Source organism: Squalius cephalus (genome assembly GCF_949319135.1).
Source record: "Squalius cephalus genome assembly, chromosome: 3".
Taxonomy (NCBI): Eukaryota; Metazoa; Chordata; class Actinopteri; order Cypriniformes; family Leuciscidae; genus Squalius; species Squalius cephalus.
Genome location: NC_137124.1, coordinates 19432207 through 19448964, shown reverse-complemented (window position 1 = coordinate 19448964; position 16758 = coordinate 19432207). Strand labels below are relative to the sequence as shown.

At 39.1% G+C, this 16758-nt stretch overlaps 1 protein-coding gene across 3 annotated transcripts in view; it reads left to right on the top strand.

Moving 5' to 3' along the window:
• Nucleotides 1–16758, top strand: part of lmo1 (LIM domain only 1) — a 36536-nt gene that overhangs the window by 7064 nt on the left and 12714 nt on the right. For 2 of the 3 annotated variants that reach the window (XM_079865780.1, XM_079865779.1), the window contains exon 2: nucleotides 15940–16153. In XM_079865780.1, coding sequence (XP_079721906.1) covers nucleotides 15940–16153 — 214 coding nt within the window. Of the gene's footprint in view, nucleotides 1–10681; nucleotides 10704–15939; nucleotides 16154–16758 lie in introns of those variants that run through there. The other variant, XM_079865781.1, reaches the window with a different exon arrangement.

Sequence of the window (16758 nt, the reverse complement as noted above, 5' to 3'; positions counted from 1 at the left end):
AATTTGGTGGCCAATATATTTTGTTTATTATCAATGTTTTAAATAGTTGTGCTCCTTAATATTTTTGTGGAAACAGTTTTTTTTTTTTTTTTTCAGGATTATTTTAAGAAAGTAAAAAAAAAAACACATTTGAAGTATATATATATATATATATATATATATATAAGAAAGTCTTTATTGTCATTTTTGATCATTTTAATGCTTTTCACTTGATCATTATTGCACTGTCAAAGTTTTTTGCTGTTAAAGGAGAAACCAAACCATTTGTTATCATAATACCTTTGTACCTTTTTTGGTGTTGTTGAAATCTAGGGATTCACTTCATCAGTATTTGTAATGCTGCCTGGGTCACTGTTATAAATATAGGAAACATGTATGCCAGAGGGGTTTTCTTTTCTATTGGGACAACATAATGAAAACTCCCCCCAGCTCAATAAACTTTCCATATATATGCCACAAACCGATAATAACAAACCTCATGTAAAGTACTTAAGAAAATAGTTGGGAGAGAGAAATCCAATATAGGCTGTGTAAACACATTCCATCCAAATATTACATGGATATTAAAATCTATTCCTTTTTTAATAAAAAAAAGCCACAACATATAAGGGAGGACGCTGTTAGAGAAAGCACTGGAGGGAGGCTGGCAAATGGAAACACAGTCCACTTAATGAGATCCTAACTTCCACAACTCATTGGCCGACCTTCGATAAATCACATCTTGAATACCTAATTAAAGGCAGTGATTGCCGGTTAGTTTGTATTGTTCCTTAAAGGGGAAGGACACAGTATTGGTGAGGTTGATTTAATCGATGCTCAGCGTGAGGGTTCTGAGCCATTAGAGTGGCAGCTGTGGTCCAAAGCGCTTGGCCACTCTGCTCGGCTTTAATTGAAATTGGAAACTGAGCACAGGCTGAATAATGCTGTCCAGCCCCCTTTCTGCCGGCCGCTCATTTTACCCTTTCTTGACACTTAAACGTGGCGGTCTCTCGTGCATGGTTGGAGATTATAATGGAGTGGCCATTCGATTTAACTCTTGAATTCTCTAGCAACGTCAATAACCTTGTATGGTGTGGCCATTCAATCATTGTGCTCTCAATGCTGCTATGGAGAAGGTTATAATACATTACACCCATTTATTCGTCATCTAAACATTTCTTCTAAATGAGAACATAACCGTATTAAACATAAATAACAATAACATTATTTGGCTAATTATGATTAGACCCAAACCGTATTCCTATCTAGAGAGAGATTGACATTCTGGCCGGTAACCGAAAGCTAATTATTTTCATGTTATGGCCAATAATCAATACATAGCTAATATTATACATTTAAAACAAGGCAATTAAAATACACATAGGCTAACACTAAATAGTTTGTATGCTACAAGTAAATGTATGCATCATAATATTATAGGCTACTGTACAGTATTGAAAGATGGATAAATATTTCTTAATTTAATTGCTCAAAAAAAAAAAAAAAAAAGAATTACAATGCACAAGTCAAGTCACATTTATTTATCTAGAGCTTTTTACAATACAAATAGTTTCAAAGCAAATTTACAGAGATAACAGGAAAATAATGCAAAAAAGTTTGTTTCCAGAAGAAAATAGTTCAGTGATGTTTAATTTTTGTTTTAAAGTTATTAATTTAGTTAATTTATATATATATATATATATATATACACACTCACCTAAAGGATTATTAGGAACACCTGTTCAATTTCTCATTAATGCAATTATCTAATCAACCAATCACATGGCAGTTGCTTCAATGCATTTAGGGGTGTGGTCCTGGTCAAGACAATCTCCTGAACTCCAAACTGAATGTCAGAATGGGAAAGAAAGGTGATTTAAGCAATTTTGAGCGTGGCGTGGTTGTTGGTGCCAGACGGGCCGGTCTGAGTATTTCACAATCTGCTCAGTTACTGGGATTTTCACGCACAACCATTTCTAGGGTTTACAAAGAATGGTGTGAAAAGGGAAAAACATCCAGTATGCGGCAGTCCTGTGGGCGGAAATGCCTTGTTGATGCTAGGGGTCAGAGGAGAATGGGCCGACTGATTCAAGCTGATAGAAGAGCAACTTTGACTGAAATAACCACTCGTTACAACCGAGGTATGCAGCAAAGCATTTGTGAAGCCACAACACGCACAACCTTGAGGCGGATGGGCTACAACAGCAGAAGACCCCACCGGGTACCACTCATCTCCACTACAAATAGGAAAAAGAGGCTACAATTTGCACGAGCTCACCAAAATTGGACAGTTGAAGACTGGAAAAATGTTGCCTGGTCTGATGAGTCTCGATTTCTGTTGAGACATTCAGATGGTAGAGTCAGAATTTGGCATAAACAGAATGAGAACATGGATCCATCATGCCTTGTTACCACTGTGCAGGCTGGTGGTGGTGGTGTAATGGTGTGGGGGATGTTTTCTTGGCACACTTTAGGCCCCTTAGTGCCAATTGGGCATCGTTTAAATGCCACGGCCTACCTGAGCATTGTTTCTGACCATGTCCATCCCTTTATGACCACCATGTACCCATCCTCTGATGGCTACTTCTAGCAGGATAATGCACCATGTCACAAAGCTCGAATCATTTCAAATTGGTTTCTTGAACATGACAATGAGTTCACTGTACTAAAATAGCCCCCACAGTCACCAGATCTCAACCCAATAGAGCATCTTTGGGATGTGGTGGAACGGGAGCTTCGTGCCCTGGATGTGCATCCCACAAATCTCCATCAACTGCAAGATGCTATCCTATCAATATGGGCCAACATTTCTAAAGAATGCTTTCAGCACCTTGTTGAATCAATGCCACGTAGAATTAAGGCAGTTCTGAAGGCGAAAGGGGGTCAAACACAGTATTAGTATGGTGTTCCTAATAATCCTTTAGGTGAGTGTATATATAGCCGCTCTGGAGTAAACCGTGATGTCATCGTCCAGCTCAATTCAGTTATTGTATAATAGTGTCAATGGAGGCATATCAATATTATTATTGTTGAATATTAAATTAAATGTTAAATTTATAAAAAGCCATTTACATACAGCTGACATGCACTCTTAAATGGAAACTTCAATATATCCCTTAAAGGGTTAATTCACACAAAAGTGAAAATTATCCCATACTTTACTCACCCTCAGGCCATTCAGGTGTATATAACTTTCTTCTTTCAGCCAAACATAATTGGTGTGTTATATTTAAAAAAAAAAAAATATGTGAAAAAAATTAAAATCTATAAAAACACATCCATCCATCATAAAAGTAATCCGTACGGCTCCAGCGGGTTAATAAAGGCCTTCTGAAGCAAAGCGATGTGTTTTTGTAAGAAAAGTATCCATATTTATAACTTTATAAACTATAATCACTGGCTTCCGGTAACGGCCGTATGCGAGTCTAGTTCCCGCATAAGAGTGACCTCTGACCCAACGCATGATGTATTGATGAACTCGGAAGCAGAGGATAGAGCAAAACAAAACACTGTTCATGAACTAGAAGTCTAAAATGAGAATTTTTAAAGGGGAATTACGGAGGAGCTTGAGTTTGTTGCCCAGCCCTATTTGTTTGAACCGCAAGAGGAGTCTACTCTCACCTAAGCTTACGCTACTCCTTCATCCTACGTCATACGTCAGGTCATTCTTCGGCCGGAACTTGACTTAAGCATGGCCGTTACTGGAAGCTAGTGATTTACAGTTTATAAAGTTATAAATATGGATTTTTCTTACAAAAATGCATCACATCGATTAACTTCAGAAGGCCTTTATTATACTATAATTTTCATTTTTGGGTGAAATAACCCTTTAAAGGGTTAAATCTATGTCATAAAATGATCACTATTCATCCCTCTAAATTGCAACTAAATCTTCACTCTGGCGACTAAATAATGTCTATCATTAGCCATTGGCAAATAAATTCTTAGATTTTACTCACCAGTGTGTGTGTTAAAGATAAGTTTAAGTTTATATTTTCACTCGCTGAACACTGACTGAGCGCTTGAGAGAGTTCTCCAGAGCTGGAGAGCTTTCCATCAATTAAGCGATCTGTAATATTTCTATTCAGCTCAATGGATGTACAGTACCTGTATTTGGCGTACTGTAAACTCTACTCTACTGCTTCTCTCTCACACTCACACACTCACTCACACACTCACAGAGAGAGAGAATCTTATGTACCACACAGAATCGACGCGCTACATGTAAACGATATTATTTGTTGTAGTTCATTTTGAATTATTCAGCTTTTAAGAACAAGCAGAAGATATGTCGGTTTCTCCGGTAGTGGGCGGAAACTTTCAAATCTCATTGGCTGGCGCTAATTCCTACTGGCGATAATACTACTACTGTAGTAGTATTATCTTTTAATAATAATTTATATTATCTATTACTATAATCTATTTTTTTTACAGTAACTGAATGACCAACAATATCTTAAGCACCTCCACCAGTCCTAAGTTCAGTGAAAATGATAAATATGCATACATGGTTACCAAGTTTTAGTTCTAATTACTGAAGTTCAATCATTAAATAGTGCTTGATTAGCATATAATAATGCTTGATTGACTGATGTTAAGTGTGTACGTAAAAGATAAACTGATTGTTTATATATATATATATATATATATATATATATATATATATATATATATATATATATATATATATATATATATATATATATATATATATATATATATTAAAAAAAAAATGTATTACTTTTTAAAAAAAAAATTATATATAATATTTATATATATTATAATAACATTTATTATATATATTAATTAGTATCAGTCTGGCGAGTAAACAAAAAAATAAAAAATGTACTAGCCAATGGTGATTCTATTGCCAAGGTGTGTGTAGAGGGTTGCTATTTTGAACATGGAGCTAGAATATGGAAATGTAATCTACATCTTAAAATATGCAGAAATTCAATATGTGACAATAAATATCCAATTTTGTGCAATACGAATACTATAAATTTAAAATATTTAAAATATTGCGAGTAACTATCACTATTGCATCGATAAACATTATGAATGATACCTAACAAAGATTACCCAAGTAAAACCACAAACTCACAGGCTGGAAATACTGTAATTGTGTACTGATAAGAATAAAAAAACGAGTATCTGAACATTTTGTTCTTTGAGATTCAGACCTGAAGCTCTGAAGTTCACATTCTCCGATGACTAGGAAACTGTAGCAACTACAACTTGTCAAATGACCGCTAATATACTTTATGTAATGTTAACAACAATGTTCACCTGATTAAGCTTGGACAGTAAAGGCTGGTCCCCAATGTAATTTGCATGCCCAAAAGGCCTGCAAATGAAATGTAACTGTTGCAATCCAAGCCCTGCTTCATTATTTACCCCATAAGGAGATGGGCATCTGAGAGAGTGTTCGAGTGACACAGAGGCCCCACACACCAAACAAATACCCCCTGTGGTGGATTTGCATTATTCAGCTCTAAACGGGGCCCAAATGGAGTTGTGCTGCGTGCAGTTTCTTCCATTTTCAACCTTGCAGCATGGTTCTGAATGGCACACCTGTCTCCTGGCATATCTTTTGAAACGCTAAATGTGTAGTAATTGCTGGGAGAGGGGAATTTCATACATCACTCCCCTAACCTTAGGAGTGACACAAACTTTAGAAGGCCTGCATTTATGCCTAACCAAATGCATTTTTAATGTTGGCTAAAAAGTGTTGGGGCATCATTGTGCGACAGATGGCAGAAAGAGGCTCTGACAGTGCTAATGGTTACATTCTTGCCAGGAGTCATGAAGTAGTAGATAAGATTGTCCTCTTTTTTTCTCAAAGACTGAAAAGATCTAGAGGGAGAATAGATGGATTTATTCCTTTATTCAGATGCAAATGCAATCTGTGGGAAAAGAGGGGAAAAAATGAATTGAGTTCATATATATATGAATTCACTCATCAGCTGGGGATATTGACAGTTTATGCCTTCTGGTGGAGTAAATGGGTAGGCTGCAGTCTCCGAGATCCGTCTAAATGAAGACCCAAAACAAACGCGTACTCCAGGCCTACTGTAGAGAAAAACTTCCAGACGGGTGACGTTTGATTGTCTAAATGTGAGGTCACACACCTCCCTATTCTTTCTCTATTGAGCTACTGAATGTTCCTCAGAAACTCTTTTAACCCCTGAGTCGGGTGTGCTCTCCCACTCCTTTTGCACAAGCTTTTCTGATTCTGTCGACAGCTCACCTTCCAGAGCTGTTTTCTCACCATGCTAGCGAGCGAGCAGCAAAGTGTTGGAACAACTTGCCTCTTGCAAAAACACTGCCAGTTTTCGCACGTCTCCAAAATAAGCAGTAATGAATTTAATTAGATAGCTGTTGCATATCTCCCTGATACATTTCTTTTAATTAACCCCATGTGAATAAATTAAAATTAATAGGAGAAAGAAAAGTGTAAAGCAAAAAATAAATAACGAACACACACTTACAGAGAGTTAATGAAGTTATCCGTTAATTGGAATCGCATCTGTTAGCCAAAGCTTTAGCAGGGCACCAAGAGCAAACAATGTGTTTAGTAAGCCTCTCAATCTCCTCATCCTAGAGGAGAGATAGAGATAGAGATAGAGATAGAGATAGAGATAGAGATAGAGATAGAGATAGAGATAGAGATAGAGATAGAGATAGAGATAGAGAGAAGGCTTTGGATCCTAGAGGTGACTGCAAGTGTAAGAAATACATCTCTGACATGATGGAAATGACCGCCAGGGCTTGGAGGTATCCCGGAGACTCCCCACGCTGCTGTGCTTGAAGCCGGGCCAGTGTTATTGCAGGCCTAATGCGGCTGCCTCATTTGGGCCGGATCAGAAGTAATTATACTCGGGGAAAGTGCCTGCCGACCGCAGGGGTCAGGACACTTGTAACATGTGAAAAGAGCAATTATTCCCGGAGACAAAACCCTGCCTTATCCCGGGCAGTACCAGGGTCACTGTGAGGGAGCAGCGCTGCTCCGTTTCATTAGGGCTTATTAGCAGCAGCCGGCTGCTAAAGTTTGCAAAAGTGCATTATATTAATGAACGGTACCCTCGTTCCAACCATACTGGTCATGCCAGTGCTGATCTCTCACTTTTTGTCTTCTTTTTTCCTTCATCTTTGTCAAATTTACTCCCCATCTACACTTTTATGGTGTGTTCATTATCATAATCATAGCAAGCAAATATAGGCCTGATTTCATGCTCCGAGCACTCTTGAAAAGATGTAATTGCATCCACAACTGCTTTACCTTCATTTGCCCACAAGCTACAGCTGAGTATATTCTTTTCTCCAATTATGTGCTGCATCATGTCCACCAAACACATGAATCAATGTTCCAGATCATTCTGCACTGGGCTTATCAACTAGCATCAATCTCTTATTTATTTGTCTGTGTTTTAACTGGCATATTCTACCTGACATTATTACCAGATGTGCTTTGTCTTGGCAGTAAAGGAGAATGAGTGTCTACAGGCTCAATTACAGTAATGATATGGACTGAATGAAAGGAACTGATTCATGCAGACAATGGCAGGACATCTGCCTTAGTTCCCCATTAACCTCCTTGGTGGCTGTCTGGCAAATTCAAGATAGATAGATAGATAGATAGATTGTTTTATTTAATGCCATGTCAGCATCTAAGGCTATTTTCATGGCAAAAATTCAATTACAAAAATACAAATATCATATAAATGCAAATTCTAGACCAGATTGCCATGGCTGCAGCGTTTATAGAGCTTACATGCGGACAGAACCAGCTCCTATGCACAACTGGAGCTAACACAAAGCTTTGGTTTACGATAAAGTTCAACTGAGGTGCTAGTAGTTGTTATATAGTCTCTTAACTTTAAATAGCCAACTTTCATGAATATTTGGCATTGTGATCTGGCAATGTATTTATTAAAAGAATTAGCATGCTGTGCTTTAGCTTTCGGTAAACCAGTCAGAAATTAGTTAATTATTTAATACACCTTTAACTAAATAGTCCAATAAACTTTTTAAAACATTAAAGGGATAGGCTAGTTGACTCAATTTTAATTGCATTATTTACTAGCCCATGCCAGTTAAAACCTATATGACTTGTGCAAAAAAAGAAAAAATATATATAAATATAAGTAAATGGGGTCAAAAACAACATTGGACCCCATTGACTTTTATAGTATTGACAAAAAACAAGACTTAATATCTTCTGTGTTCCACAGGAGAAAAAATGCATTCTGGTTTGGAACAACATGAAGGAGAGTAAATGATGGCAGAATTGCTTTTATTTTCCTTCCTCTTGCATTCTTTTCTAATGCTGTATGTTGAGCACAGTCTCTTTTTTTGAATGCAAGAGCATGTCGTATGTAAATGTGTGTTAAGGAACATGTCTGATCAGGTGAACCCAAAATATCCCAGCGAGTCAGCGACTAGTTGATTTTTTTTTAAAATTGTTTTGCCCATCCCTACTGATGGGCCTTTTAATTCCCAAAATATCAACACCATCCATTCAATAAGGTAATGTCTAATTCAGGACTGCATCTGCCCACTCTCAGGTAAGCTGAAAGTGCTTATCAAGTCCACAGAGATCATCTTCATCACATGCCTTGGAGACATGCAGTTAATATCATCACAGACCTCTCCCTTCCCTGTCACCACCAAGACTCCCTTCTAGCAAATGGTTCAGCTCAATCAAAGACTACAACCTCCCATGGCTTGATCAGCTTTCATTTGTCACACTGTGGCCTTCTGGTCCAATCTGTCTCAACCACCATACACTCCTCTCCAACACATTCTACTGCCTCTTTTCAGAGAGTTTCTAATCGTACATCGCTTTTGGAATCAGACCTGTATTTAAAGAATTTGTTGTATCTTTTCAATAAAACTATTTGTACTGTATGCTAACTCTCCTGTCAATGAAAACAGTTCAGACACTTTTCATTCACTGCTAGTGTTTAATATTTTGGAGAACCCTTCTGCTCCATGCATGCATTACTCCATGTCATACATGAAAAATCATGCCAACAGCTTTGCAACAGATGACTGCCTGTAATCCCTCATACATCTGTAGTTCAGCACTTTGTCCCTCTAAATTGGTCCCTTTCTCAAATGTTTTGAGGTCATGGGCATGGTTTATGCCGTTGAGGTTCGTTTAAGGGCATTGTGGGATCAATATGCATATGCAGACCCTCATACAGCACAAAGCCATGTTCATACTTTAGTAAGAGTGGCTTTAGTCTAAAATACATACATGCATATTATAATTATTGGTGTGTCTGAATTTGATGTTTTTTGATGAAAAAAAATTAAAGAAATTAATTATTTACAAATGTCGTTCCAAACCTGTATGAATTTCCCATCCATTGGAATGAAAAAAAAAACTAGGCTGAAAAACTAGAAAAAACTAGACTAGGCTGGTCTTATTTCATGCAGTTATAATGAATGAGTACGGAAACTTTCAAACTTTAAAATAGAATGTTTCATAAAGGTAGTCTGAGCTCTATAATTTAAGTCACACAATAGCTTTGCAGTACGTTTTTAGTTTAAAAACTAAAGTCTGAAGTCAGAAATCTGATTCTGTACAAATCATCCAAACCCGTAAGTCATATGGACCACCTTCATGATACTTGTGGCTCTTTTTGTCTATTTTCAAGCTTGAAAGTTTGAGTCCCCATCTAGTGTAATTGCATGGAAAGCAATGTTTGAAATTTCTTCAAATAAGTTTAGTGAGTAAATGACAATTATTTTTGGGTGAAATATCTCTTTAAGAGCATATTATAGCATGCTTTTTAGAGTGGCAATACAGATGGCAAAAGCACGGCCCAATCAGTCACTCTCTTCCTGATGTCACTGATCTAAAGCCTAATACCCTGGTCGGTCCCCTTCACCTGCCCCCATGGGGGCCTCACACTGAGGTGTCCAGCTAATTGATCAGATCTATTAACAGTGACCCTGCATACAGTAAACTTTGCATCATCACTGGCTTCCACTGTGTGCTCATTAGAAGCCACAATAAACGAAAAAGAATTAGACTACAAAGACAAACAAATCTCCCCCCACCCCCACCCCCACCCCATCCCCATCCCCCATAGATATAATTGTGATGTAATGCTTTAAAACGATTCCTTGACTTTTTTCCCTCTTGCTCTAAACTTTAAATACATCAAAAGGGTACCACATTGATTTGAATTTTTTTTTTTTTTTTTTGATATCCACAAAAATGGAACTTGAAATGAAGGCCTACATAGAAACCGGATCCTATCTTTATAATGGAAAGTACATGGTCTGACAGTTTCAAATGCAAAAAAGCATCCGTACATATTCGAACGAGATAAGGTCTTTAAAGGGTGTATGGGCGGAAGAGAGGCAGATGACAGGGTGCACACCAATTACTAATAGCGAATGATTTTCTTCCCTACCTTTTATTTGTTTGGGAGAAATGTTTGACAAGGCAAACGCTGCCTCTTGAAGAAAAAAACACATCTACTGTTAGGATATGAATCAAGTGGCAGATAGCAGGATATGCTTTTTGTGACATGGAATGACATAGGAAGGTCAGCAGCACTTGTATCGGTTAAATGGATTGGATTAAGTGGGAGCTGCCTCCTCAGTTTGCGTCTCCATTTATAATGTTCCCCTTTTTTGTTCTGCAGGACAGAAATGGGGGAAGGGGCAACTACCAAGATTCCAAGCTGTTCAAAGAATGATGACAGGTGCACTCTTCTGTATAAACCCCAAAATACCAGTTTGCTGATGTAAGAGTCAATATTATGTACTTTTATTCAGTCATTTACTCTGCGTTTTAGGTTTAAAATGTGCTGAGGCTATATAGGGCTTCTAAAAGCATATCTCAGCTGGCTCTTTTTTGGAAAACAACAAGAGGTTTCACAGAGATGGCAGAAACAAGATGATTAGCTCAGACAAAATACAGTGCTATTCACATCAACTAACTCATCCTGGAGAATGCTCTAGCCTAGTGAGACAGGAAGCGTTAGCCTCCTTAAATCTGGGTTAGGAAACTTGTCACTATGTGACATGTCATTCAGTTACCTGAAATCATCCAGGTAATTACAGAACAGGGATGCTCCAAGGTTTCTCGTATATGGTCTACTACAGAAATGGTTCTTTATGGTTAACTTTTTCTTGCATGCGTGTTGTTAAAAGGTGGGTGGAAACTGGAAAGTGTGTGTGGGGGGGTTGTGGCCTAAACCAATTATGTGTGGTTCTCCTGAGGTGGGGGAAACGACCTTTGTGTATAATTAGTTCTCTTATTTAAAGCAAAGATTTTGAATAGAATAACTAATTAGCTGTCATAAAAGGCAAATTAAAGATTTTTGTGCCATCCCTTGGGGAACTGAAGGAGCCTGATTCCCAAGCTCGTTTCCGTCTCGTTCGCACACTCACGTACAAACACAGACACACTTTTTCCTCTCCTCATTAAGACTGTTTCTAGTTCCGTAGAAGGCTGACAGGAGAGCACTGTTGGCATACCTGCAGAGTGCACCTCTAACAAGCCATGAAATGCAGGTAGAAAACGACCGCCCTCAGCTAGTGTGGCTTCAATTTAAAGGCTTTTTACCTTCATTTATACCGAACATTGGTATTTATAGCGAGTTTTGTGATCCTAATGCGGCGGCTTCAAGGGGCCCGTATTGGGGCCGGAGGAGGGATGGGGGAGGAAGCTGGAGGGGGAAATCACACCGCTACTTGATGGCTCTCATCAGTGGCGCTTGACCAATTAGCTTCCCTCTTTTTCCAGTTCTGATAAAGAAATAAGATACCATCAGAGCTCTTATTCACATCCAAGTCATAAATTTAACTAACAAGCTCTCTTTCAGTCTTTCCTGAGTGCTCTCACATTTTACCTCATTTTATAACCGAGGAAATGCTAATTATATTATATTATATTCATAGCACCACTGATGTGTGGACAGTCCAGAATCATTGAACAAATCTGAATCCAATAAATGAACAAGTGCATCACAGAGGGAAAGTGTGAGAATGAGCAGGTACTAGAGTTGTGGCTATTCAGAATTGAATAGAGAATGCAGTTTAAATTCTACTTTAGTCCCTGGTGTCCCTGGTGGAGGAGGTAGCAAACAGGATGCAGAATTGTAATTCAAATTTAAATATAAGGAAGTAGAATTAAATGAATTTGTGTAATTTTTAACTAGAAAAGTTAAAGGTGCAGTGTGTAAAATTGACAGCTAGCGTTTGAAATGGGTACAGCAGTTCAAATACAAAATATTGGAGAGGGTTGTTTCCCCTGCCCCTCCTCCTCAGACTCGACGCTCACGCGGATTTCCAGTTTGAGGACAAGCAACAGGAGCGAGTGCAATTGACAATGGAAGGCAAGATATTAGTGTTGTCAAAAATATCGATATTTCGATAAATATCGATACTGAAATATCTGAACGGTATCAATATTAATTTCCCGAAGTATCGATACTAGCCACGCACTCGTCTCATTCGCTCTGGTTAAATGGCAAAAGTGAAGTGAATGGGGCCGATCACATCTGACGCGTTTTTTTTGCAATGAGAGGCGCCTATTTTCAATAGGTTTCCAGCGAGCGTTCTGCGCGCTGTTTATGCGCCTGCTGCGCCTCGCGGGCCTTCCGTTTTAGTGATGAAAGCTAGTTGCTTGAACGCCCGGAGAGTGCGATGATGGAGGGTAAACTTGTGGTGCTCTCGCGGGTTACCAGGAGCTTAACGACTTCACGAACCGTAACTACCACAATGTTAGCAGAAAGTAAATAAAGTTAATAAAAGGCTGATTTGATGTTTACTTGACTGACAGGACAGCTGTTTCAGTGGTTGCCGAGCAACATAACAAACGCAGCGCACTGCTCGTGCTGTGTGATCTACATTTTAACTGTGGTCAAATGTAAATTAACTTGTGCTTATTTAACTTTATTCAAGAATTATTTAATTCTGCAATTTGCCTTCATTAGCAAATATCATCAATTTGATTACACAGATACTAATTAAACTAAACTGAGCTAGACAATGACATATCTGAATTCAATAATGAAATGCCTTTAACGGAAAATTGAATGTTTAATCTTATTATACATTACTGACACTCTCCTCCAATTTGATACTGTTAAGTGATTTGACAATCTGTATTGTTAAAAGTACTATATAAATAAAGGTGACTTGACTTCATGTCGATCCAGTGAGCATTGTTTTCGCGTGTGATGCACACACGTTTGCGTTTAAATCTGTTCATCAAATAACGTTAATGTATTACCAGCATTTATGCTTTTGAACAAGTGCACTACCTCAGGACATTTTTGTTCATGTAAAATATACCTCATTTGTCATGTTCTAAACTTGTTATATTTAGTTTTAAATAAAAAAAAATACCCCCTTAATATTGTGGCAGTTTTTTTCTCCGTGGTATCGAATATCGATATTTTTCAAGGTATCGTATCGAAGTTAGAAATTCTAGTATCGTGACAACACTACAAGATATACACACTTGTAAGTTGATGATTTGATTTATCCGTGATTTAATTATATGGATGCCGACTTGCCGAGGCTTTTTAGGTCGGGTAGAATCTGCGATCTCTGACCTAGTTTGTTTGCTGGCTTCGATGGCTGTAATATGCTGTGTTTTCCACCAACTGGAAACCCAGGGGGTCGAAATAATATTGGGTAAATTGGCAGTGGACGAGATCACACAGACTGAAACAAAAAAAAAAGACATTCCGACACAGAACACACATTTTAAAGTAAAATAAGTAACACATTGCACTGATGAAGGGTTGAACTCTTGCACTTTTTTGTATTGGGGGGGGGGAGAAAAAAGGAAAAAAAGTCGGCACACCATGACTCCAAAAATGTGAAAATTTAATAATAGACTCACACACAGGTGGTAACGTTTCGAGCGCGTAGGCTCTTCGTAAGACAATAAATCTTGTGAGCTTTTTGGCTGATATTCGTGCGGATCTTTTTTCTTATCTAAGTAAAACTTTAAAGTAAACAAGTGTTTTTTAGAAAAACAAGTATGTGTACTTAGTATGTTTCCAAAATCTCTGCTTACATATTGTGGTATTTTTATGCTTTAGTACAGTCAACAAGTTACATACAGCACCTTTAAGTTTGTCAAGACAAAATCCCAAAACATTTAGCCTTGTCTGAAAGTTTGGAAAGATTCAGAAATGTGTCCAACCCTGCCATGTAAACCTCCCTTAAGTACAGTGCAAGGTTAGTTTAGTTAGAGGAGGAGGAGGAGAACCCTGCCATGTAACCCCCTTAAAAAAAAAAAAACATTAATATGCTGATAGTTGCATGCAGGATAACGGATAATGGAGTTCATGCCCACTGGCGTACATTTGTTGATCATGTACAGTAGAGCCATTACTGGACATTAAAGCTGAACTAGAGCTGCTGCCTGTGACCTCTGCCATCAGGATACTCTTAACAGACATCTACAATGCACTAACAATCAGCTAAGCACAAGCTTTATATAAACATGGCGATATGGGGAAAATATGAATTTTAACGGGTAGTCCAACGAACAACACAAATTCTGTAATTTACGCTCATGCCTTTCCAAAACTTACTTTTGTAGAATGCAAAAGTTGTTGTCTATGCAATGGAAGTTAAAGGGGACCAAAATAACATTGACTTGGTGCCCAATTGACTTTTTATGGTATGGCCAAAAAATATATATTTTTCAAAATATCATTTTTTGTGCACCATAGAAGAAACAGTCATACTGACTTGAAACGACTTGACTGTTCCTTTAATTCCACAAATTCAATAACAATTTAATAACACAAATTCTTTAAATATTTACAGAGAATGTTTTTACGCTTTTTCTGTACTGTAAAACTGTAAAATGGCTAATACTTGAATCAAAAGCCCTCTGTCCAGATTGGTCTGTCTCCATATAGGATTGGGGGCTTTTAATGGTTTGACCGTCCAGGGCACAATACACCGAAGGAAGGTGGAGGGAGGTGGAGGGAGGGAGGTGGAGGGGGGTGTCAAAGAGGGCATCACACTGGGATTTCTGAGAGAAATGTGTTTTGAAAGCAGAGAGCAAAAGAGAGGTATAGAGAGAGGGAGAGTGCCGGTTTAGCTGCGTGTTCTATTAGACGGATCAATAGCTCAGTGTGGGAGAGAGTGTCTTAAGAGCTGTTGTCCTGCGCTTTCAGCTGTGGCAGACCTGTTAGTGCTGGCAGAGGGGTGCCGAGTGCCAGTGTTACCAGCTCTGGCCCGGGGGCGGCTTTTAGTCCACACACAAATGTCAGACCGCAGATAGACTATTAGTGTTTAGTGCAGTTATTAAATGGACTTTATTTGTCCTTTAGGAGGCTAAAAGGCATGCTTAAAGGGGGAGGCTACATGACAGCACGGCGATTTAGCCTGTTTGGTTACTCTTCACTGGTTGTGAGTGTAAAAGGAGATTGGGCTGTGGCGCGTGTGTGTGCGCGTCTTTGGAAGGCACTTAGGCCATACCGTATCTCATTGGAAGCTGAGAGCAGCCTTCTTGCGGTCAACAGTGCTCTAAAAGGTTAATGTTGATCTATACCAAACAAAGCCCATGGGAGGCTTTTAGCATGGCCAACAGTTCTCATACTGATGAAATAGGGCCATGGCTAATCTTCCAAACAACATAAATACCTCTGTCAGCTATCTAAATAGAGATGGTCCTGGGGCATCCCAACATAGAGATGCATTCAAGCCCCAATTAAACGGGTGTATGACACTTGCCAAAAATAACATCTGTTCTTTTGAGCTGGGACAGTGATGGATGAATGCAGTCCAAAGTGACCCGTGCGCCTATCTGCACGGAAGAGCGTCCCTGGCTAATGCATATAAAACATCGGCCCGAGCTGCGGTAGTGTCGCCACCCTTATCAAAGAGTGCGGAACATGAAAAGTCACTGGTTTAGCAGGCAGTAAATCACAACACTCTGTGTTTGTCTCCCTATCGCCACAGGTGTGCCGATGCTCTCCGTCCAGCCCAAAGGAAAACAGAAGGGATGCGCCGGCTGCAACCGCAAGATTAAAGACCGCTACCTGCTCAAGGCCCTGGACAAATACTGGCACGAAGACTGCCTGAAATGTGCCTGCTGCGACTGCCGCCTGGGGGAGGTGGGCTCCACCCTCTACACCAAAGCCAATCTCATCCTCTGTCGCAGGGACTACCTGAGGTAAGAACACGCTCCAGTCAAAGTTCTGCCAAAGCAGAAAGGGCTTGTTACACCTCAGGCTGCATGACATTCAGAAAAGTACACCCTCATCTAACAGACGATGATTGCCACCCTGCCCGTCTCATTCCTGGCCCTGTCCTCTGTCTCTCTCTCTCTCCCGTTGTGTTTATCTGCTAACTTGTGGGGTTAGAGACAATATTTTTTGCTTGTAAATGATGCTTTCTTTGAAGCTGTTACAGAAGATTAAGTGCTTGTTCATTCTTCATCGGAGTGTACCGACCCAGACTCTGTGTGTTCCAATTAAATCCCAGTTGTGCAAGTGAGCAAATAGCTTGGAGTGGCATCTTGTAGTGACTGTTTATGTTCAGCTGGGTGAGGTTTCGCATGATTACATGAATGTGACGTGCCGCCCATTTTCTAAGTTAAGTGATATACTGCTGTGTATCAGTGCATGTATGGACTTTCTGCTCACCCCAGGCATCTGAGTGGCAGAACCGCAGGTCTAAGGATCTGTTTTGCCTCCTATCTCTGAGCCATCTGCTTGCTAAATTAAACATGATTATTTCCTGGGCGTTAAATCCCAGTCCCTGGGGTCTCCCAACCAG